This window comes from Castor canadensis, chromosome 7 (assembly GCF_047511655.1).
Source record: "Castor canadensis chromosome 7, mCasCan1.hap1v2, whole genome shotgun sequence".
Lineage (NCBI taxonomy): Eukaryota > Metazoa > Chordata > Mammalia > Rodentia > Castoridae > Castor > Castor canadensis.
In genome coordinates, this window is record NC_133392.1 from 100526320 (window position 1) to 100550592 (window position 24273).

A 24273-nucleotide genomic window follows, 5' to 3' on the forward strand; every position below is an offset into this window, starting at 1 on the left:
ATCGGAGCTGTTAGTGTTCCTGCTGGAAGGGGGAACCTCAGACTGTAGCAAGGATAGGGTTTTTCCAAGGAGAAAAGGAGCCCGTGGCAATGCTCTGCAGATGCAGAAACAAAACCCACGTCGAACTGAGAAAGGAAATTTGTTTCTTTCCCTTGAACTTGCAATCGAGGGTCTTTTTTAGGACAGGAAACCATGGCCTCTCACTGCAGCTGCTCTCTGCTTATTGCCTGCAGACACTGCGGATTTATCCATCCCTTACTTTCATAACAGGAACACACAGGCCAAAAAGGGGTGTGTGTGTGTGTGTGTGTGTGCACGCGCCTGTGTTTTGTGTTTTCAGATTACAGGTGCCTGGGGAACCCAAGCCCCAGAGCAACAAAGAAGGGACAGGTCTGGGTCTCCTCCCACATAAGGGCCCAGCAAGAAGGGTGGAAGCTGGCTTCACTTTCAGCTTCTCCGGGCTCTGTTCCAGCAGTGCCACTGCTTCTGCAGACCTGGGCGCTTGCCTTCCCTCCTCCCTTAGCAACCCGGAGGCTGTGGATACCGCCAGCGGGTGGGGGGCCCGGGAGACTGCAAGTATCCCCGGGAGCCCAGGGGCAGCAGCAACTCAGCCCAGGTGCCCAACGCACCCGCTATCGTAGTGTGAAGCTACCACGTAAACGTGGCTGTCACAGTGCTAGCTCACACCCGGCCCTCCGCACCCACCCTCAGCACCTGCAGCGGGGTCCAAAAGAGATTCTGCAAAAATGAGCCATTCTCACCCTGCTGGGTAAGTGACAACTGGAGCTTTTCCACGCTGCGGGCAGGTGGCAGCTCCAGACAAAGGCCCCTCCTTCTCCCTCCTGCAGGGAAGGGAAGGGGCGAGAAGGGGAACGAGAGGGAGGGCTGGGGAGAAGGGGAAAAAAAATTACGGATTCTCGGTTACAGCGACGATGGCAGCAATCCCAGGCAGCGTATCTCCTCCCTCCCCATCTTTGCTTCTTTCACTCCTTTTGAAAATTTCAGCCTGGAAAGGTTTTTTAAAAATGGATGTGAAAAACGCATACATTAAGCAGGGTCGTTAGCTGAAATGGAGAAGATCTTGTGGTATGGAACATATGTGTTTAAATGCAAAAGAAGAGGTTACCAAAATATGCATTCGTTGGGAGATTTGAGGCAGAAATAAATTCTCACTGCGGCTTGCATGTAAGTTAGGTGTGAGTTGATTGTATGTTGAAGGAGGTCTCATTGTGGGAAGCAGGCCTTCTATGTCAGGATTTTTATCTTTCCAATCTCAAGAGCATCACAGGGTCTTTTAGAAGGATTTTGACCAAGGGAAGTGATATGACATTGGAAAAGAAGAGGAGAGGAGGGAGTTTTGTGCCTACGTGTTCATGAAGGACCTCCCTTGGGTAGGGGGGACTCCTTAGCAGAGCCTACTGGTAACATTCTAAAGTTCACAAGTCATTACTGGCTGTTGCGCAAAAAGGTCTCCATTCTTAATTGAAAGGGAGAATATCCAATTTCCTTTAGAATTAAGCAATGTAATGCATAGTAGATGTTTTTGTTATGATATACCTAGTTAAACAGATAACTATGCCAGTTTAACTTGCAACTATTTTGAAAATGCTCTTTTAAAAATTGCGTTTATTGCACATTTTCTTTTTTTGTTGTTATCGTTGTTGTGATTGGGGTATGAACTCAGGGCTTTGTGTTTGCTAGGCATGTCGTTATTGCACATTTTTGAGAGCAGTAAATTAGCAGAGGACAATATGCTTAAGATCATTTGGAGTTTGTGATGTCTCAAAGAGTACATTTCTTGTTCTTGGGATCCATGGTCAAACTTAAAGATTTTACTTTTTAATGAATGCTCTGTGCAAAATGATATAAACAAAATGTTTGAAAAAACTAAAGCCACATGAGGTGCCCTGTTGGAAGTCGTTTCAGAACTTTTTTGAAAGTGATGAAGCTATGGCTAAATGAGCTTCACAATTTTATCTAAAGTTGAGTTAGTTTAGGTATTTTAATGTTTGGATGCTGAATTCCTGTGCAGTTTTTGTTGGCCTCAGGTCCTGTGGGATGTAAGTAACATTTCCTGCAGCTGCTGTGCACAGTATGTCTGAATTCAGGAAGATGAATGTGTCAGTCATGGTTGTCTTCCTATGTTTTTCAAGTTTTTGGCTAAGTTAGAAGCTGATTAGACCATTTAATCATCTATTTTAAAACGTGGAAGGACCTGTAGCTTTTATTAAATCCTGCATGATTAAGATTTCAGAAACTGAAGTCAAATTTTTCTGAGGCTCTGTTAGTTCCAAGTAAGTACATGAGGGAAAAGGAAAATTTGTGATTTAATCGAAAAGTACGTTTCATGGTACTCTTTAAGAAAGATAATAAATGGCAACAAATATTTTTCAACAAAATGCAAAGTTCCTGGAAAATAAGCATTATACCTTATTCAATCTTTATTCCCTCTATATGTAGGACAGTCCAGAAAATGCTAAAATTCTATAATTATTTGTTGAATGAATGGTTTTGCCCAATGGTATATTCAAGGAAGGGGTGAATGTGTTCACATAGGAATACCATGTTAGAGCTAAATATTTATTAAGTACTTACCTAAGCCAATCTCTATTCTAATCTTTTCCATGAAATACCTCAGTGACTCTTCCTACTCACTCCACGAGGAGGACTCTGATCACCCCCATCTTCACAGAGAAGGAAGCTGAGGACTAAGAAGTTTCTAAAGTTTCTACAGCGAAGGAGCATAAGGGCTAGAATACAAAATCACACAATCTAGCTTTACAACCTGTGCCCTCACTGCCATGCTCCCATTGTCAATATCAGGGATGCATACAGAAATTCATATCCAGATCAGATCAACACCTGACGGTACTTAGCTATAACTACCTAGCATTTTGACGTATTAAAGTAGAATAATTTTGTAATAATGTGAACGTACTTATTTTTTGTGTTAAGTTTATCAAGAATGAATAAAAACAACTAGCATAACTATAACATTTAAATGCCTTAAAATTCACCCAGGAACAAAATTATTCAAATTGTTAAAAATTTCCCCTCAAATAAAAGTAGCAATCTTTTTTTTTTTGCCCATGTTACCATTTGAAAATAATAAAGTTTCAGTAGCAAATAAAAGTTTTCATTAAAGCTGAGAGGGCTTTCCATCATTGCATCATTGCTGAAGTGGTTTGTATGTAGTATGTTTTAAGATGGAATGGTAATAAAGTGCACTTGCACAATAAAACAGAAATTTTAAGTCTCTGAGATTCCATCAGTCAGTAAATGATGTCCTGATGCTTTTTCTTGGTGTTTTTTCAGAGTTCCTGTTCATACTTAATTACATCATTAAGCACTAGATGTAAAAATTGCAAAGGGCCTGTGCTGACTTTGTTCAGATAGCATTTGGAATAAATAAAAATGGTCTTAAAAACTTCTGCCAAAGATAATGGAGACTCTGAATCAGAGCTTCCATTTGGTGGAAGTGAACAATAAAGTACCGTTTCCTACACTGCCATCTCTAAATGAAATTGTTTTAAACTGGAAAATTTCAGTTGATAAACCCTTTTATTTGCTAAATCTCACCCATGTTGTAATTTGTGTGTGCATGTGTGCTTGTGAGTGTTGCACTAGGCCTAGAGGTGGAGTGGGGATTTTATACCCCAGTCATGCATAAGAATAAAATGATATGGCTTTTCTGGCTCCTTCAAGCTCATCATCACTGAATCTATGTGAACTTGGCTCCCTGTGTGAGAGATCCACCTGACTACATAGAGATAGTCACACTTAACTGCAAATTTCCTTTCAGGAAGGAAGAATGAGTAGTATTACAGTCCATAACAAGAAATAAAATGCAGAAAATGTATGCTTTGGAGGACTGTTCAAAATTTTAGATTTTATGGTTTGTTTAGGCTTGTTTACACATTATTAATGTAAAGAAGGATTTTTGTAGTGATGAGTATGCTGAAGAGTGGTAAAGAAAGAATTGATATACCTTAACTACCTGGTGACTCAGTTCTTTTTCAACAGAGTAAAAAATACCACAAGTAAGATTATCAATTTTTAGATAGTGTTGTGTATCTGAAAATGACAAAAAATATAACCTCACCATTTTGTTTGCTATAGGAGAGTCTCCTACCCTCGTGAATAGGATTCATTGTCCTCGACTCCTAGTTGCAAACAGTATAGTATTTTGTATGCCTAAAGTAGCATAGAGTACTAGTCTGTTGCTGCTCCCACCACCAAAGTCATCTCTTTATCACAGAATTAAAATTGTTGAGTATTCAGATTCAAATTGGGTAGTTTCTATTTATCCTCTTGTTAAACACTAATAAATTAAGTTTAAGGAGTAAATTGGTTATAATTAGATTAGATACATTGAACAGGCTCATTTGTCATGGCTTCTCTGATTATTTTGTGTTATAGATTCTGCTCTTATAGACGCCATATCTTCTCTTTTTCCTTTACTTAAAAAACTTGCTCATTTAAGTAGATATAAGTAGAGTGAGATTTGTTATTGCAATGTCACTTAATTTTTTGAATTCCTTTCGAGTTACATGTCAAAAATCACACAGCGGTCTATCACCAGAATTCTTTTTGAGGAACTTTTGATGACAACTCAATTAGTTCCTGCTTCAATTGTGTGGAAACAACACATTGGAAACTATGTGACTTGCAATCAGATTTGTTGCACAGTTTTGAAAGCCATTTGTTGCATCAACATCCAGACAATACTTCAAATTGTCTCTTTTTTTCTCTCAGATGGTCTTCTAAGTTCAGTGCAGCTTAATAAGATACCAGATGGTAAGAGGTGTGCCTCTCTTTGTAACATTAGACAGATGATTATAAAATGGTGGTGGTGTAGGTAGCTGGTACGAGGGGGTAGGAACCAGTAGTGTGACTTGAAAGACATTTTCACAAAGATCAGTTTTAGGAGAGCGAGAGGAAACTTGGGGAGTAGAAATTGATTTTCTTATAAGTATCCTTTCCTGGGTTCCCTTAGGAAAATCTTCAAAGATATCCCCAGGAGTGTGCTATCCCAGTTTTCAAACTTCTGGTTTATAGAGTAGGGTACCATCAGAAAAAGTCTTCTGTAGCATTCCCTCCCTCTGTCTGAGTCTCTGTTACGGAAAAATGTCTTTAACTGGAGGAGAGGTGGAGAGGTTTGCAATTTATTTAGATTATGAAGAAATACACAAAAGTTTTTCAGAAAGAAATTACAAATTCTCTGACTCAACTCTCAATCCTAAATCCCACAGAAAATAATCTGAAAGTGAGGTAATGTTTGTGGATTTTTGAGAGTTAAAATTACCAGTAATATCATTTTTAATGAAAGCTTCAAATTCTGAGAGCTACTACTGAATTTACTTTTTAGTCTTTCATGACTCATTTAGGTGCAAGCCCAGGAAGTAAGATGTAGATGAAATCATTGATTCTTCCCCTCCTATGGCTTACTCACCTCCCTCCACCCAGTTGAGAACAGTACATGTGAAAGAACAATTCTATAAATGTTAATCAACTTAAAGCAAAACTGTCAAATTAGGTAGTTGTAAAATTTGCCAAAATAAAAAAATCTAAAATTGAACATTCATATTGGTTTGTGTCTTTGTCACTTTTCCCTAAACTGGAAATCCCAAATGATTTATTTGTGTGCATCATTTATTAAAAACAAAAATGAGGATGCAGGAAAATCAGTTGAGTCATAGTCAAGTAAAACCTTTGACTCTGCAAAAAAAGTGAAATTTATGCTTAATTAAAATTAACTATTTAGCTTATTAAAATATTTGGTTTTATTTGGTTAATTAAAATAAACAAATAGTTAATTAAAATAAACTATTTGGATCAGGGTGTGGTGGTGTATGTCTATAATCTCAGCTACTCTAGAGGTGGAGATGGGGAGGATCTCAGTTCCAGGCCAGACCCCCTGGGGGGAAGTTAGTGAAACCCCATCTCAACTAATAAGCCAGGTATGGAGGTATGCATCTATAATCTCAAGCTACATGGAAAATAGGTAGGAAGATTGTGGTTCAACGCCAGCACTGGGGAAAAAAAAGTGAGACCAAATCCAAAAATAATTAAAGCAAAAAAGGATTGGGGGCATGACTCAAGTGGTAGAGGCCCTGAGTTCAAACCTCAGTAGTGCCAAAATGAAAACAAAACATCAAGTAGACTAAGGCAAATGTATTTGTATAGCTATCTCATTAATTTAATTGTTTAGTGACCAATTACTAGTCCCAATTGCATTTATAAATAAGACTTGTACAGTGTCCTCAAGGAATCATTTGAGTATGCAGACATTACATTTTGATTTGTCTTCTGTTCCTTCCTTTAGCTTAGTTCTATGGTACTCAAAGTTGAGCTCATGAAGAATTACTGAATAGTACATCATGCAAAATACCATGTGCCTTGTGCTTTACAGGTTAAATGAGTGGTTTGTAAGGGTTTGTATATCCTTGACTGAAAAGTCAACCTATACATAAGGTAAGGCTCACTATACCCATGGGTTCCAGCTGAGCAGCAGCCATTTGGTCTTTCACTACTCAGAAGCTTAAAATCACTCTTTTCTTTAAGAGTCCCTGCAAGAAAACACATCCTTCACTGGTAACACCATTGCTGCAAATTGTTGTATCAGAAAATATATTTGGATTAAAGCAATTCAGCTGAGAGCTTGTCTTTTATATTAATGTGGCGCTTTTTCTGGAGAAAGGAGAAAAAGATTTGACAAGTTGAATGGAGCAGCTTGAAAAATCTTGCCTTACTGACATTCTGTCTGTGTTAGGATTAAAAGTTTTTGGAAAATCATTGTCAGATCATTGCTTGTATATTGAATCATAAGAAGCTTCAAAAAGTGAGACCATATCCAAAAATAATTAAAGCAAAAAAGGATTGGGAGCATGGCTCAAGTGGTAGAGGCCCTGAGTTCAAACCTCAGTACTGCCAAAATGAAAATAAAAAATAAAATAAACTAAGGTAAATGTATTTGCATAGTTATTACATTAATTTAATTGTTAAGTGACCAATTACATTGGAAAATATAGACATATAGATATGGATTCCTTAAAAATTGCTCATCCTCCTATTAGTCTACTCTTACCCTTACTCTTCTTATCTCTCTGTCTCCTTTGTATGGTTGGCTCTTTCTTGGTCTGTTGGCAGATTATTGTGACATACAGTGTCTTCTGCCCCAAACTACATGATTTCCCCATTCTTTGAAGACTCACTGGAAAGCCTTGTAATCCCTTTCCCTTCCTCATCAACTGAATTCATGCATGTGGTGGGATCCAGAGGTGTCTGTGCCCTTTTTGATGGGTCATCAATGATCCCTTTCTGATTGCTCACACACATAATTCAGAATCAAGATATAGCAGTTTGGGTTCCTATGTATCCAAGAAAGATATTCTTTTTCTGTCTAAATCCATGTTACATACTCAAATTGATCACCTTTCTGGTTATTCCTGTGCTATGAACTGAATTGTGCACCCTTCCCAATCTATATGTTAAAGTCCTAACCCTCAGTACTTTAGAATGTGATTTGGAGCTAATTCTATAAAGAAGTGATAAGTTAAATAGATCAATGTTTAATCCAGTGTGACTGGTGGCATTCTAAGTAAAGGAGATTAGAATATAGATGTGCACAGAGAAAGACCATGTGAACATATAGGAAGAAGATGGCAGTCTATAAAGCAAGAAGAGAGGCCTGAAATCGATCCTTCCTTCATAGCCCTCAGAAGAAACCGATCCTGCTATCCCCTTGATTTTAGAATTTTAGCTTCTAGAACTATGAGAAAATAGATTTCTGGTTTTTTAAGTCACCTAGTCTGTGATAACCTTCTTATAGTATCACATTAATAGGCTACTGACCTAATGTAGACTGTAACAGTGGATGGTCTTCACTATATGGCCCTAAAAAAACTGAAGGTGACCTTATGAGAATACAATCACTGAAAATAAATGACTTATTTATAACAATATGAGAGTCATGGGTGTCTTAGTCCATTTGGGTTGTTATAACAAAATATCACAGATGGGGAAGCTTATAAACAGCAGGAATTTATTTCTCACAGTTCTGGAGGTTCCAAGATCAAGGCTAATGTAGATTCAGTGTCTGGTGAAGGCTTGCTTCATGTTTCACAGATAACTGATCTTCTAGCTGTGTCTTCATGTGGCAGAAATGTCTAGACTCTCTGAGTCCCTTTTTTAGGGTGCTAATTCCTTTCATGAGGGCCAGACACTTATCATCAACTCCCAAAGTCCCCACTCCCATATGTTGTCATATTAGGGATTAGGATTTCATAAATTTGGGGGGCACATGAAGTCTATGATATTGGGAATGAATATTTGCAGTCAAAAGTTTAAAAGGGAGATAAAAGCCAAAGCTAGCAAAAAATATGGGCAAAGGTCCTGTGAGGAGAGGTAATTAAGATAATAAGTCAGTGATCTCTATAGATAAGTGCTGAACTTTTCTTTGGTTAAGTCTGATTTCTAATCAAATTACTCCCCACCTCTCAGTGCCTGATGTTGATTGAGATATAAAATTGAACATTTTAAGCTGCAATCCATTTTTCTCTGACTGTTATTATTTTTCTATAATAGTCATAAACATTTATAAATTAATGAAAATTCTTAAGGCAAAATATTGAAGCAAGGGAAGAAACAGCAGGGAACTAAACAGACAATATAAATTGCACATAGTAGTTATGAAACAGCATTAAAAACTAAGGATTTTAAATTGAATTGAATCATAGTGTTTTATAGCAGCAGTTAATTTGGCATTCTCTGTGCAATGGATTGTAATATTTCATACTTGTGAATATTATGTGGCTTTCATATTAAGAAGTTGCTTCTCTTCATAGCTTGCTCTAAGATATTTTCAATAATATTGTTTCTATTGTTTAGATTCAAATAAAAATAATCTGCTGTAAATTAGAAGAGTAGAGTTAGCAGGAACTTCAAATTCCTGGGTTCCAGGGATACAAGTGGTATTTTTATTTTCCTTCTACTTATCTGTACTTTGAAAATTACATACTTTGAGAAGAAAAGCACGATGAAGAAAATCAAAACTCCTTTGAAATCCTGCCATCCATAAGTAATTATAGTTAGCATTTTTGTAGTTTCATTTCCACTTTCCATGTTCCTTTGGTTTATTCCTGTTTTTAAGTTATATTGAGAAAGCTTTACTATTTGAGAAGTACATCCTTAAAAGCATCTGATTTGTCTTCATGTCTCTCAAATAAACTACAAACTCCTTAGGAAGGTGACCTCATGTCTCTACATCTTTGGATCTGCTTTGAATCCTGAGTGCTGTGCTTTTAAGCTTAGCCCAATAGTTGCTGAAACCTTTCTTCTCCTTTAGTGACCACTTTATTAAGGTCCTAAGAGTATATCTGCTAGTCTATTCAACTAATATTTCCTGAGCAGCTACTATGTACTAATAGCATGTTAACACTTATGACGCTCCAGAAATTCATTTCACAGGAATTCATTTGGGTTCTTGGAACAGCCTGAATAGTGAGCTTTAAAAATAGGTTTCAGAAGTCCATGACCCTCATTGACCTTTGCAGCCCTTGGACAGTGTAGTGGTTCTATCAGTTAGGAATATGTTCAACGGCTAGCAAGAGAAAATGAAACTTGTAGTTTCTTAAACCATAATGATATTTATTTTTTGTTTTACCACCAGTGTAGGTGGATGATTAAGTTTTTGTATTACCATCAAGATTTGGGTCTTTTTGTTTTCAGAGCTGTTCCTCAAGCTTGAGTCCAGGGCCTCAAGCATGCTAACTAATAGGCACTCTGTCACTGTACCACATCCCCACCCGGACTTAGGTCTTTATCTTTGCAATCTTTTTTTTCTTTCTCTATGGTAGCAAGATGCCAACACTAGATCAAGACATTAGCTTTTTATAAAACCACCCCAATATCAAGGAAAAAGACTGGCCAACAAGGGACTTTTAAAAATTTCATCAGGCAGGAAAGCATTTCTGAAATCCTTCCAGTAGACTTTCCTTTGTATCTCATTGACCATTACTGCATCAATGGACATATCTAGCTAAAGAGAGAGCAGGAAAGTGTGTTTGACTTTTCTGAGCTCTATTGTGGGAATTAGGCAAGGGAGAAAGGTTCATGGATGGTTTTTCGTAGCCAGATAGCCAGTCAAATATACACTATAGTGCTTTAGTGATTGGTTGACTGACACTCTATTTAAATTGTCTGAGTCTTAGATTGTCAGGTTAGCTACATAGCTGCTATGTGACCCTAAGCAAACTTTGTTTTATCTCTGAATCTTATTTTTTTTTTCATCTTTATGGGCGGTGTATCTGCTTTGCAGGTTGTTGTTATGACTAATTGAGATGATCTGGTATATTTATCACAGGGCCTGGTACATAGTAAGCATTAATATGCAAGTTTTGTGTTTGGTATTTTATGTATTAATGGTGCATGACAGCGACAGATTTCTGTAGAACTTCCATACCTAAGTCCTGAGCTAGATGTAGAGTTGGAAGAGATTAATTTGGGGAAGAGTTTTGAAGGAGGGTAGAGACATAAAATAGTGTAACTGGGCACTTATAAAAAGAGTAAAAACACTATCTAAAAACATGTTTTATAATGATAGTCATCACTGCAGTAGATCTTTATGACTTCAAATAAGTGAGAGAAGAGAGCAGTATTACTTGTTTATTTGGATGATATGTTCTCAGGAGCAGGCAAGGATATTATAATACAATGTGAAACCTGGCCTGTACTGGGAAGTTAACACTTCTACTTTGGTTCTGTTTTTTTTAAAATAAATTTTATTAGGATATATTTGTTATACAAGGGAGGGATTCATAGTAACAATTTCGATTAGACTTATATTGTACATTGGTTACACTGCCCCCATCACCTCTCCCCACCCCACTTAAAGCAATTGCAAGAGGTTTCTTAGCTCTATTTCATATAGGTATATGAAGCCCATCAACCATATACCATCACCTTAATCTCCTTTCTTCACTCTTTCCCCTGCCACTAATACCCTCTACCTGTACCTATTTTACAGTCCTGTTTCTTATTATTAATATTTAAGTTGATGCTCAAAAGGGTGTCTCAATGTATGCCCACTGTGGGTGTGCTTTACTTTGGTCTATTCAACCCCTTCCATTACTCTTCCTTACCCCTTTTCCTCCTCTCCCCATTTTCAACAGCTTTCAGTACCCATCCTTATATCCTCTACCTTCACATCTTATGTTATATGATATTTCTGATGCTCTATCATTCTCTTTTTCAACTTGAATTACTGTCTGCTGCTTATTTTTTGAAAACTTGAATAGAATACAATCTATACACACTAGGGCTTTTCTTTCTTAATTGAATGATCTTTACCTTCCCTTTTAAGCCAGAAATTAAGTTCCAAGTTACTTGTGATCATCTCCTAAACCTTTATATAAGTGGATTTAGACATTCTTCCTTGTGGAATCAAGTTTGGAATCTCTGTCTGTAACGGCAGCAAATGCCTAGTTCACCACAATTCATAGGAATTTACATAACATTGTCACTGTTCAATTCTTCCATAAGAATTCTTCTTTCACTACATTGGGAACATGAAGTTCTAACTCAGGCTGGAATCTTACAGAACAAATATTTAGGGAAAGGGCTACATTAACCCCGGGCTGCAGTGTGTCAAAAGGGGGTATTTGAGGTTGCAGTCTCTGGTGAGAGTTTTTCAGAAAAATAAAAGAGAAGTATGAAATTTCAGGGTCAAATACAAGAAGAGCATGGAGCACGAGTCATATTGCAGAACCCTATGACAGGGAGCAGAAGAGCAGGAGCCAAGGCCCAAAGAAAGTCAGAAACTAGAGTGGGAAGCCAGTACTTGAGGCTGGAGACTTTCCAAAGAGGCATGAGCCAGTGTTCTGTCTGAAATTTATCTTTCTTACTTTTTCCTGTTTTATAAATTAGGACTGATATTCCAAAAAGAATATCAATGTTCCATACTATGCTATAGTAGTCAGAGAAATTTTTTAAGTCAGAAAGATATAGGTTTGAATCCCAGTTATATCTTTTGTGAGCTTATGAAAGTATATAATATCCCTGTACCTTAATTTCCTCCTTTTAAAAGTGAGGCTGATATCTTCCTTCCAGACATATTGGCACATAATAGGGATCCAATGAATGACAGCTATTATATATTTCTTTTGATATTTATATAAAGTATATATTGCTTGAATCTTTAGGATTTAATTCTTAAATTATGTCAAAAATACATTAAATATACAGCTCAGAATATGCAGAGATGCCCTAAGCTCATTGGAAAAGAAGATGGGGAAAGATGTTTTCGGTCCATTAAATAACTTTCCTGATCAATTAAACTAATTCTTTTTAAGTCTTAAATTAATTAATTTTTTTGAAAAAAATAAACCTGGACCTACCAATTCATGACCTTGAAAATGAGGTTGCCCCTTTAAGAAACCATGCTCTGGATACCAGAGAAATTTAATAAAAATGGAAAGCAGGATCCATAGCATTTATACTTCTTCAGCATACTTAGTCTTATTATCAATTATGATATTTCAAGACAAACTCATGAAGCAACATCATTACTTCGATTTTGACAAATGGTGGACTGGTGGAAATCTTATGGGTTTATGTATTTTCTAATGGTTGAGCATTTAAAATGTAGTCAACCTCTTTGACCTTTGACCAGATGTTACTATCTTTTTAAATCTGGGTACAACACATAAAAGTTACATTTTAGGGGAATGAGAAGGTTTTAAAAATAGCTGATTCTGTTTCCCTTCCCAACACACTCAGCGATTTTACTATTGTCCTCTTTGGCAGCTTGGTGTTTTAGGGTTTTTCCTCCTTCGTTTTTCTTCTTTTGTGCAGTTTATTATCATTATCTAGGATCATTCCTGAACATTACCCTATTGGACACTGAAACAGTGCTATTCATTTACATTGAAAAGAGTACATAAGTGATGATTTTTAAAAAAATTGTCAAGTTTTATTTAGAAAGACAGATGCCTTGCATCCCAGATATGCAGTGGGAATCACTGAGAGCTGTCAGCTACCATTCATACACATTTGTGGAAATATCCAAAGATAGAAGGGAACTGAGAATTACCCATACACTTGTAAAAGAATGTGTGTGTGTAGTTGTGTGTCTGAATATGTGCTCACATGTACATTCGGCCTTCTTATAATCAATAGGTAAGAGTTAAAACAGTTTTAAGTGGGCTATTTGTATTTATAAGAGACTAACATCTAGTAAAAAAGAGTGTTCACATTTCCTAGCCAAGATAGCCCAAGTACATTTGACATATAATTTATAACACTCTTAACTGATGGTTTAAGAATATACAGAACTCACCTCCTTTTTATTATACTAATTTATGGTGAATAACAAACAAGTACCTGTTTGGGTGTTAGGAACCTCTGATCTCTGTCTCTAGAACTTTGTGATGTTCCCAGTTAGAATGAGTCTAGACAGTATATCCTTCACCCAAATTTTACTCCTCCCTTTAACACTTGATCTGTCATTTAGAACCCAGCTCAGATTTCAGTTCTTCTTGGATACACTTCCTATGTGGTCACAGTTCACTTTTGCAAAGTGAGATAACATGATACACAGAATGTTTTGAAGATTAAGTGAGACCATGCATGCCAGGCACAATCAAGGATAGCAGGTATAATATTAAGCTTTCCTGCCATTATATCATTGACTGCATTGTGCATATACCATACGCTTACACAAGTTTGTAACCTTGGAACAACACATGTCTAGGCACCTAGTGTGCACTCTGAATTTGTTGCATAGGTAGCTGTACTAATCTCTTTCATGTCTGGCAGCAGGCATGTTTACCAACCACCCCATCTCAGTTTCATCCTCTGGCCTTTGAAACAAAGAGATGGTGGGGGGAAGAGCTCTCCTTGCTTCCAGGGGAGGCTACGGAACTGTACCTGCAGAACAGGGATGGAGACAGAAGCTCTACCTGTGATAGAATGGGGTTCTGGCAGGAGGATAGGGAAGGTAAACACCATGGTGCTCTCATTTCTGGGTCTTTGCATATGATAGTTCTTCTTAGGACACCGCTGGTATGTTTCTTCATCTCCCCCTCACATGGCTAGCACTTATCTGGTTTCTTTCTTTGTACTAGCTTAGGGGTTTTTTTGCCTCTTGGATGCATTTTTTATCATATTATTGTTGTGCTGGGGGTGCATTGTAACATTTACAAAAATTCTTCCAATATATCATAGTTGAATTAATCCCCTCCATCATTCTCCTTTATCCACCCCCCGGCTCAGGTTTTATTTCATTACTGATTGTTTAAATCATCCCCTAGTCCTTGATGTACCTCCTCTATGATTCTGAAGCCTGGCATACTTGCCCCTTTCAGAGCACAGATAAATATATATGTGGCTCATTTAAGAATAAAACATTGCTATATCAGTGGGAAATCAGTGAAAATACATTGGTAACATTGTATCAAAAATGGTTACAAATGTCACTTTTATTTAAAAAGACCAGCTTTTGTGAAACTAACTTACACTTTGGCGGAAATAAAAACAGATATTTGGCTGATCTTTCTTTAGCAAAATTTTAGCCTTTTTGTCCTATTGATAATACATTTGGAAAATATGGCCTACACAATACTAGTTTTGCCAAATGCACAATTGCAGAAATACCTATCATTAGGTATTTGTTGATTTGTTGACTGACCTAGCCCCAGGGCTGGAATTGTCTATCATAGTTATCCTTGAACCTAGTAGAAAGGCCAAATATTAATTGTGAAGCTATAAACTAGCTTTGGTAATTATGAACATCCAGAGCACATAAAATAAAGATTACAAATTCTTTCAGTAAATTTGGATTTTGTTTAGAAGTAAATTGAATGAGAATTACCAAAGATTAAAAGAAAGATGGGTGGGGGGAAGGAGAGAGCAAGAGAGAGAGAGAGGAAGGGAGGAAGGAAGTGAGGAAGTGAGAAAGGAAGAAAAGGAAGGAAGGGGGAAGGAAGGAGGGAAGGAAGGAAGGAAGAATAAGTATTTTGAAAAATAAATCAGCTATGTCATGTCATGAAAGGATAGCACTATTTTACATTACTTGGTGATGTTTGTCACTCTAACTTGGATTAGTTAAAGCAATCAGAATCTTGCAAAGTAGAGATTGTTACCTCCATATGAGATTTCAGAAAGCATTTCCTGTTCTCTAAAGTCACCTCTTTGACTTGGGTTTTATTTCCTAATATTGCACAATCAGAGCTTGTACTTTACAATGAAAGCTTTGATCATGTCAAAATACAAAGAGCCCTGAAAGAGAGGCTGTATTGCTGTGATTGACACAGAGATGCACTACTCAGAGTCCCCTTCAAGGAAGAGCTTGGTGCTCATCTGTGAAGATATGGACTATTGATCCTCCAGCTGTCAGAGTCTTCAGGGTCTGCTTCAATTCAAGAGTACCACCTAGTCCAGGGTCATGAACTCCCTAAGAAGCTGTCACTGAGGACTGAACATGGATGAGTATTAGGGCCTAGCCATTTCAGACCAACATAGGAGGAGGAAAGGAAAAAAGAAACTGGCATGCCAGATTGTTCAAGAGGATATCATTTAGGAGAGAGAAAAGATGCAGGGAAGGAAGGTTGAGCTTTACCTATTTATTAATTTGCTTAAGCCAGCTTTGGCTATCAGAATACATTAATAGAATAACATGGAGATTTGTTAAATTGTTTCTAAAAGATAGCAGTTTTCTAACATATTAATTAAAAATAGATATTTACAACTAGAAAGAATTTGAGGATCTACAAAAAGAACAATATTTATTTGTTTACAAAGGATATCATAGGCATTTTTCTGTGTACCTGGAATACTAGGCACTAGTGTATAGGACCAAGTTAACGCCCTCATGGAATTTTTAAGCTAGAGAAAGCATAATAAGGAACCTGGCTTTTCAACCTCAAGAAGACAGTGGCTGGATTTATGTGAGGCTCTTACTAAGAGGACAGATAGGGAGATTTTACAAGTAGCCTCTTCCAAAGGAGATTTTCCTCCCAGTGGGGGAAGTTAATACGGGAAGCAGTTACTTATGGTGGAGTCTTTAAGGAGAAATTAAGTTTACCTGTGTATTATTATATTAGTTTAGGTATAAATTGGTATATACACAGTGATAATTTCTAACATTCATTGAGAATTTACTATGTACTAATAAGTTGCTAAATACTGTATACATACTGACTCATTTAGTGCTCCAACTGACTTTCTGAGAAAGCATCATTATGCCTGTTTTCAGAGGAATATATGAGGAGCAGGAAAGTTAAGTAGATTGCCCCTGGTTACTAATCCACTATTTAGTTGTGTATTGATTATTAACTTAATTATTTAACCAACAAAATCTTACTTGAGAAGCCAAACATTCAACTACCACAATCTGCCTCACAAGACCCAGCAGAAGGGGCTAGGCACCATTGTGCAAGCCTATGATCCCAGCTACATGGTAGGTGTAGGTAGGAGAACCATAGTTCAAGGCCAGCCCTGGTGAAAAAGCATGAGATCCTATTTGAAAAAATAATGAAAGCACAAAGGGGTGTACTTAGGGGTGTGGTGCAAGTGATAGAGTACATGTATAGCAAATGGGAGAGCCTCAGTTCAAACCCCTGTAGAAAAACAAAACAAAAAATCCTCAGCTGGAAGATTTTGGTTGTAAAAAGAGACAGGATAACTTGGCCATTCTGTTTCCCTGCTTAAAACCCCAGTACTCTCACAAAACCTGCCAGCCCCTGAAGCATGGGGCATTATTTTATAGGCCACCCCTTTGATGTTTAAACAGTGTCCCTTTATCAAGCCAGATTATCATCCATGTGTTTTCATTTATTGTTTTATGATTCTGTCTTCTAATCACTGTCCACCTCCATTTACTTATCTGTGGAAAGGGAGGGTAACAAGTGCTTTATAGAATGGCTGTGAGAATTAAAATATATAGTATATGTTATCTAGTGTGTTTACTATATGCACTACAAGAACTTAAGTAAATGCTCAATAAATGCTTACAATAAAAAAATTACTTTCTTGTCTGCCCATGTTTTCTTGAGCTGCTTCATTATCTTATACTGTTTTCCTGTTAACGCATATTTAAAAAAAATACCCACATTTCTTTCCTCTCCAAAGATGGATATTCAAAGAAAAGAGCTTGGAGGCACAAAGCATGTTTTATAGGGAACTGGTCAAACCTAGTGCATCCCAGGCCTACTGGAGCTTCATGTATGGCTTTCCCATTGCCTCATTTGTTAGCAGTGCAAAACTATCTTTCCAGCAGTCAGCACAGTTGGAGACCAGCTTTGTGTTTACTAGTCATTTCAAACCATCATATTAAGGCTATAAATAAAATAATATTATGGTTTTCATCTGGCTGAATTGTTAGAATAAGTGGAGAGAAATAGTAAATCAATATTTAGCATAATTGCTGAGATCTGGCAGGTTTGGATGCAAATAAAAAAGAATGAAGGATGCAATATAAGATCATTTATATGATATCAGTTCAATCACCCTCTAGAAAGTGGCAAGCTGCAGAGACTCATGGTTTAATTTTAGTTGGCAAAGAGTTTTCTTATAAAGGAATGGAAAATGATTGACCCTCATGTCAATTGTTCTTCTCTATTTGTCTTTCTTCAAATTTTCTCAAGAGGATTTTTTTTTCTGTCTCTTTGAGAACTTTGTCTTCTAATGCAATTGTATAACACACTGCAAAGGCACTTATTTAACAAAAACAAAACAAAACTATCATTGTTAGTATGATCATCCATATGGATTTTGCATTTTAAAAAGCCACAAGACAAGAAGCATGAATTTGACCTTTTTATTTTTCCAGTCACATTCCTTTCAGTTATTTCCCTGAAAGAGAAGGAAGGTTATCATCTCACATGTGGATTTTTGCAAAGGGTATATATTAACTGATTTATTCAGTAATTCATCAAATATAGGCTAAGTGTTTCCTGGGCACAGGGCTCCATTCTACACCTTGTGGAAGGGATACAGGAAGTAATCTTATAAAGCAATGATTAAACATGGATGAAAGTAATCTGATAGAACATAGTGAGACGAGGGCCATAGGAAAGGAATAGGTACAATCCTATGGGAGCTCCTATGACATTCTGGCATCTTATTTTTCAACCCTTTGAGTTTATTGATAAACCATGCCCACTTTTATAGAACCATTTTCTTGAATATAAAATGATAGAGTTGGCCGGATCCTATTGGTCATTTCTGTATGTGAATTTCTAACATTCAGTGATGTAATAATGCCTCTAAGTAAATGTATTTCTAGACCAGTAAACTTAGATCCCCTACTGTGGAAGGTAGTCAATTTCACTTTATTGTAGTAAGTTCAAGGGGAAGAAGATTGAATTCTTCAGGGTCATGCGTCTTGTAAGGGGTAGAATTAGAATTTGACCTTAGGTCCTCCAGCTCCAAATCTCAGCTTTTTAAAAATTTCATCAAAATTTACATTGGGCAGAAAGGGGTATAGACTTTTCTGCCTTAAAATGACAGATAAGTTATTGCATCTTATCAGAGTTAAGGTGTCTGCTTCTATATTTCCTAAATTTTCCAATTTTTAAATAATAAACTTTTTTTTTTTTTAGTGATAGCTAAATTCTCTAAATTAGAGTTGTAGTTTAATTTTTGTTTTTGTATTATTCTGGTTATTGATATTACTTTCACATATTTTGTTTGGGTAATTTATTTGATTTCAATTTTATTAATTTCTTTACTACAAATCTTGTTAAGATTCAAGCATTAGACTTGCTTGGGTAGTTTGAGTATGATGCATTTGTTCATGGAACTGCAATTCAGTGTATTCTTGCAAATTTTTAGGAGAGCAATAAGAGAGACATTTGGTTTAGGAAGCAGAGTTCCTTTTCTTATGACCTGGGAACTAACATACAAACAATCAAGCCACAAGATTCTGTGCTTTTTTTAACCTGACTCCCTTTGTGAGTTGCAGCAACATTTTGCCTGGCTTTCATTAGAGGCCTACCTTGACAGTGGAGGTTTGATGGAGGCTCTCCTTGAACACTATTAGACTCTACAAATTGCAGATTTAGTGGTCTCTGAAATGCAAAGCACCTCTCTATCAGGCATTTCAGCTTTAATAATAACACTGTACTCATTCATATAATTTTCAGTTGATTCTGTTGAGCATCAAACGGTGTAACCAGTTTTTCCAGATTGATAGGTGAATTGAACCTTTCCATTTATGGTAATGTAAAGAAATAGCTTGCATAAAACTCCGATTGAAATGCAGCTGAAAAATGGCTCCATGTTTGCGAGAATCCCTGTGTTCTTTTTGTGTGAGGGATAGGAAATAGTTGAACAGGTATATGAGCTATTTGGTCAAATACTGCATATAAAATATGAGTTTTCAGATAAAATGTATATAAGATATATTTCTGGACATTCACTCATATAATGAACCACACTATTTATCCCCTGTGATACAGCTGGCCACATACTTTTAAAATTTAATAAGTGGTGAGCTGATAAGCTGGCTTTTCAGAGGAAAAACAGAGACCTGATTTGTCGTGTTTGCCAATTTCTGTAGTAGAAATACTTCCACAAGGGCCAGTTTTAAGCTACCAACATCTAGAAAAATTCCTGAAAAGTTTAACAATCGTCTCATGACGGCCAGTGTGAGCCAGTCCCAGCACAATATTTAAATATCCTTTTAAAAATGTACTTTTGTGTATTTTGTAATTGTTTTATGCACAAAATATTTCTCTATAATCTCACTTTGAGGTTCTTTTTTTATTTTGAGGTTTTTAATGGGAAGGATACTGTCATATTTTGATACATTCCTTTTTTGTCTTCCCTAGTTATATTGATATATGTGCAGTATGCATAGTAAGATTTCCATCAATACTAAGATGATTTTTTCCCCTCATTTAAATTTTCCTAAAATTATTTTCAACTTATGGTCAGTGGCACATTATAATTAGCAAAACATTCTTTCTTAGTGTTACACATAATTATGTAATTATGTGAGTTTAAAGAAATATGTTAAGTGCTGACTAAACGGTGTTTGACATGAATATAATTCCATATCATAGGATAATCTGTCTTTTCATATATGAGATGTGCCTAAAGCAAATGACCACTATGCTATTATCTTTATGAGGAAAAATGTAAATTGTTTGAAATGCTCTTTAATGTACCTTTTGTTCTTTTGTCATAGTGCTCACATGTTATACATCAAAACAAGATCAGCAAGGTAGACTCTCACTTGTCTTGTACATCCTGGCAGGGTACCAAAAACTACCCTCCTCCATCTTAGAAAAAAAGACACTTCTTTTTTGAAAGTATTGATCATTGAACAATATAAGTTACAGCCCAATTATGGTCATCTTTGATATCCAATGTTTCTGCTCCCTGGCATGTGGGATAATCCTGTGGCAAGCAAAAGAATGCTCCCTTAAAGATGTTCATATATTGATTTTCAGTACATATGAATATCTTATTCTACATGGCCAGAAGGAATAAATGATGCAGGTGGAATTAAGGTTGCCAATCAGCTGGCCTTAAGAGGGTTGTCCTAGGTTCTTCTTGGTGGGTCCCATGTAATCACAGTAGTCCCCAGATGAAGAGGACAAAGGCAGAAGAACTAGAATGAGAGTAATGGCATCATGAGAAGGACTTAATCAGCCATTGCTGGCTTTAATGAAAGGGGGAGAGGATCCAAGGAGGGTGGCCGGCCACTAAAAGATAGAAAAAGGAAAGAAAAAGCATTCTTTCTTAGAGTCTCCAGAAGGAATACAACTTGCAAACACCTTGATGCTAGCCCAGTGAGATCCATTTTGGACTTCTGATCTCCAAGAATTATAAGATACACATTTTACCCACTGTGCAACACCCCACCTTTTTTGTTTGTTTGTTTTTCAGATAGGGTCTCGGGTTAACTTTGCTTGAGTTGGCTTTGAACTGCAATCTTCTTACCTCTACCTCTTGAGTAGCTGGGACCACAAAAGTGTATCACCACACTCAGCTCATTTTAGAACTAGGATCTCACTGATGTTTGCCTGAACTAGCCTAAAACCACAATCCTCCTGCCCTACCTCCTGAGAAGCTAGGATTATAGGTATGAATCACCACAACTGCTCTAGATTCACATTTTTTTAAAGTTACTAGTAGTATGTAGTATTCTATTACAGCAGTTATAGGGAACTAATACAAACTTCACTGATTTACAATTTGAGTTAAACAACATCACCCTGGTTGTGCCAAATTTACTCTCTTTTTGCTTTTTTTGAGATAGGGTCTCCTGCTACATAGACCAAGCTGACCATAAACTTTAAGATCCTCCTGCTTTAGTCTCCTGAGTGATGAATTACAGAAATGAACCACTATGTCCAGGTCAAAATTATTGACCTATACAAGTTTGGAGAGATAGGGATATTTACACTGTAAAGCATATTTCATGAATATATATTTAAGATATTAGTTGATTTAAAGATCTTACCACATTGTTTTTATGCTAATGACATGGGTAATTATAAGTGAAAATTATACATTTATTAATTTAGCTTATGAAATATTTCATTAAAAGTTTATCTATCTCTGTACTATAGAATTGAAATAATTACATTTCTTTGTGAATATTTCATGATTCATATTGTCTTCCATCATTCTACTTAGCATCCTCCATTTTCTACCTTAACAAAACCTGCTGAGTGCTGTTTCCTCTGATTTGGTGTATATCATCAGAATCAAGGAACCTGAAGTTTATACAATCTTTGGCAAGTGACTTAAACTAAGACATGCTTTCTTCATCCCTAATATGAGAATGACTATACCTTCTGTTATGGACTACACGTTTGTGTGCCCCCCAAATTTATGTTGAAACCCTAATCTTCAGTGTGATGGTATTTGGAGATGGGGCCTTTGGGAGGTGATTAAATCATGATGGGTAGTGTCCTTAAAAGACAAGGAAGAGCTTGCTTCTTTGTGTATTTTCAGCCATTTTGAGGACACAAGGAGAAAACAGGAGGAGGGCCCCCACCAAGAACATGACCATGCTGACACCTTGATCTTGGACTTGCAGCCTCTAGACCTGTGAGAAATAAATGTCTTTTCTTTAAGCCTCCTAGACCATGGCATTCTGTTGTAGCAGCCTGAGCAAACTAAGACAGGACTGGTACTGAAAATGAGGCGCTCCTGTAATAAGTACCTAAAAATGTGGACATGCCTTTGGAACTGGATAATGGGTACAAGATGAAAGAGTTTTGAAGTGTGTGCTAGAAAAAAGACAATATTGCCTTTAAGAGAATTTTAAAGTTGATTCTGGTGAGGGCTCAGTAAGAAAGGAGAACTGGAGAGAAAGCCTCTATCTTCTTGGAGAATACATTATCATGTGTGGAATGCTACTGGAAATATGAAGGGTAAAGACCATTCTAATGAGGCCTCAAGTGGAAATAAGGAATATATTATTTGAAACTGAAGGAAAGGCAATCCTTATAACTGGCAAAGAATTAGGCTGACTTGTGTTTGTATCCTAGTGTTTTGTGGTAGTAGAACAATTGAAGTGAGAGAAGGAAAAGTTAAATCACTTGCTCCTGGCTATGAAATCAGTACTGATGGAAATGGACTGAACTCAAGCTGGGGTCTTAACAGCTGTATCCCTTTCCCTTCCCAAGGGTAGAGAGTGTGGGGATGAGCAGAGTAGGGAGAGAAGGCTGGTCTTAAAGGGTGCTACAAGCCAGAAGAAAGGAACCTATTAGTGTCGTCCATAAAGAGATGTTGCCTTAGTCAGGATTTCCTAGGACTGACTTAACATTGAGCAATCATCTTGTTTTCCAGTGTTTCCATTTTAGGAAGGTGGAAGAGCTAAAATAGCTAGACATAGCTCACATTTGGGGCCTAAAAGGAATCAAATGAGAGTAGGGATGTGTATGTGGTTTGTAATCTGCAGATTGGGATATGAAAAATACACTCCTGTCTCAGCTCTGGGCAGTGGCGGACTTGAAGATACTCAGTAACTCTTTGTGAATGGATTAGGCTATTATACAGGAAGAAATCAAGCATGCACATGCATGTGTTTATACACACATGTACACATACACAGAAACAAAGTATGTATGTGTGCATATCCCTGCTATATTGGGAACTCTGTGAGTGTGTCTGTGCCATCTCTGCATCCCCAGTTCCTTACAGAGTGACCTAAAAATATCAGTACTCAATAAATGTTTGAGATTAATGACAATTGTTCTTCTTCTCCTTTCAAAGTTTTTATGGGATAGACTCTTCTGGATCCAGATGGAGGAATTGATAGGAATTGCTGATTTTTATTTCTATACAGCCCTGTTTATATATTCTGCCTGTGGGAGGCAAGAGTTTGGGGATTGAGAGCTGAAAAGTTGCAGCTGGGAAGGCAGCTCTCCTAGTGACTCAATGTCAGTCCTGAAAAGAATGTGGGGTATGTATGGAAGAGGAGAAAACAGGAACCTGAATAGAGAAAGTTGCTCTGTTTTCTTGGAGGCTGTTTTCCTTATGCACAGAGTCAGAAAATGAGTCTTTTCTCACCTAGCAATCAGGGACTGCATACCTAGCCTTGTCTACCATGTAAAGGAACCAGGATATTAGACTTGTCTAGACAGTGAGCTATGGAGCTTGGTCTGAGCAGTATGCCTGCAAGTAACGTGGTCACATTACTCATACCACAGGCTACCATGATCAGTGGAGTTGTTGATGATCATTGAGTAGGACTGAGGCAGTGTGACCAGTAAGGGCAACTTTGAAAATAAATGCAGAGAATAGCATACAAAGGGAAGGGAATAGTCAAGGTGTACACCAAGCCCAGAGCCAGGTGACCCTATCTGGCCCAGGGTTACACCAAATGCAATACAGAAAATAAAAATGTAAAAAAAGTGGCAGTGAATACAGAGGACAAAGGTAGAAACCTCAGAAAGTCTGTGGTAACCCATGTTTTTGGCTTGGTCAGTAAAGGTCTTGTAACTGACTAAATGAGCAACAAACCTATGACAAGTAAACATAGAGATTAAAGCAGAAAGGATAGGACAGACAGACTATGGCTGTGGCTACACAGGATATGATCATTTCCTTGGTTAAGGAGGCTCAATGGTAAGAAAGAGTTGACATTTATAGATCAGTGGAAATGTTTGCATTTACCGTTTCACCAAATCTCTGCACAGTTTCCTGAAGTGCAACTTCTTGTTATCAAACAATTTGTTAAAAGTTTCAGCTAAAAAAGTCTCCAGCATTGTCTGAAAAGGAAAGAACAAAGCCTGAGTGGACACTGCGGATTAT

The 24273-nt window shown here is 37.1% G+C and overlaps 1 protein-coding gene across 2 annotated transcripts in view; it reads left to right on the forward strand.

Annotated features, from left to right (window-relative positions):
* The first annotated feature begins 268 nt into the window (after window positions 1-268).
* Window positions 269-24273, forward strand: part of Erich3 (glutamate rich 3) — a 99147-nt gene continuing 75142 nt past the window's right edge. Inside the window, exon 1 of one of the 2 annotated variants that reach the window (XM_074079754.1) lies at window positions 269-769. In XM_074079754.1, the coding sequence (XP_073935855.1) occupies window positions 747-769 (23 nt within the window). In that variant the 5' untranslated portion in view covers window positions 269-746. The remainder of the gene's footprint in view (window positions 770-24273) is intronic. The other variant, XM_074079753.1, reaches the window with a different exon arrangement.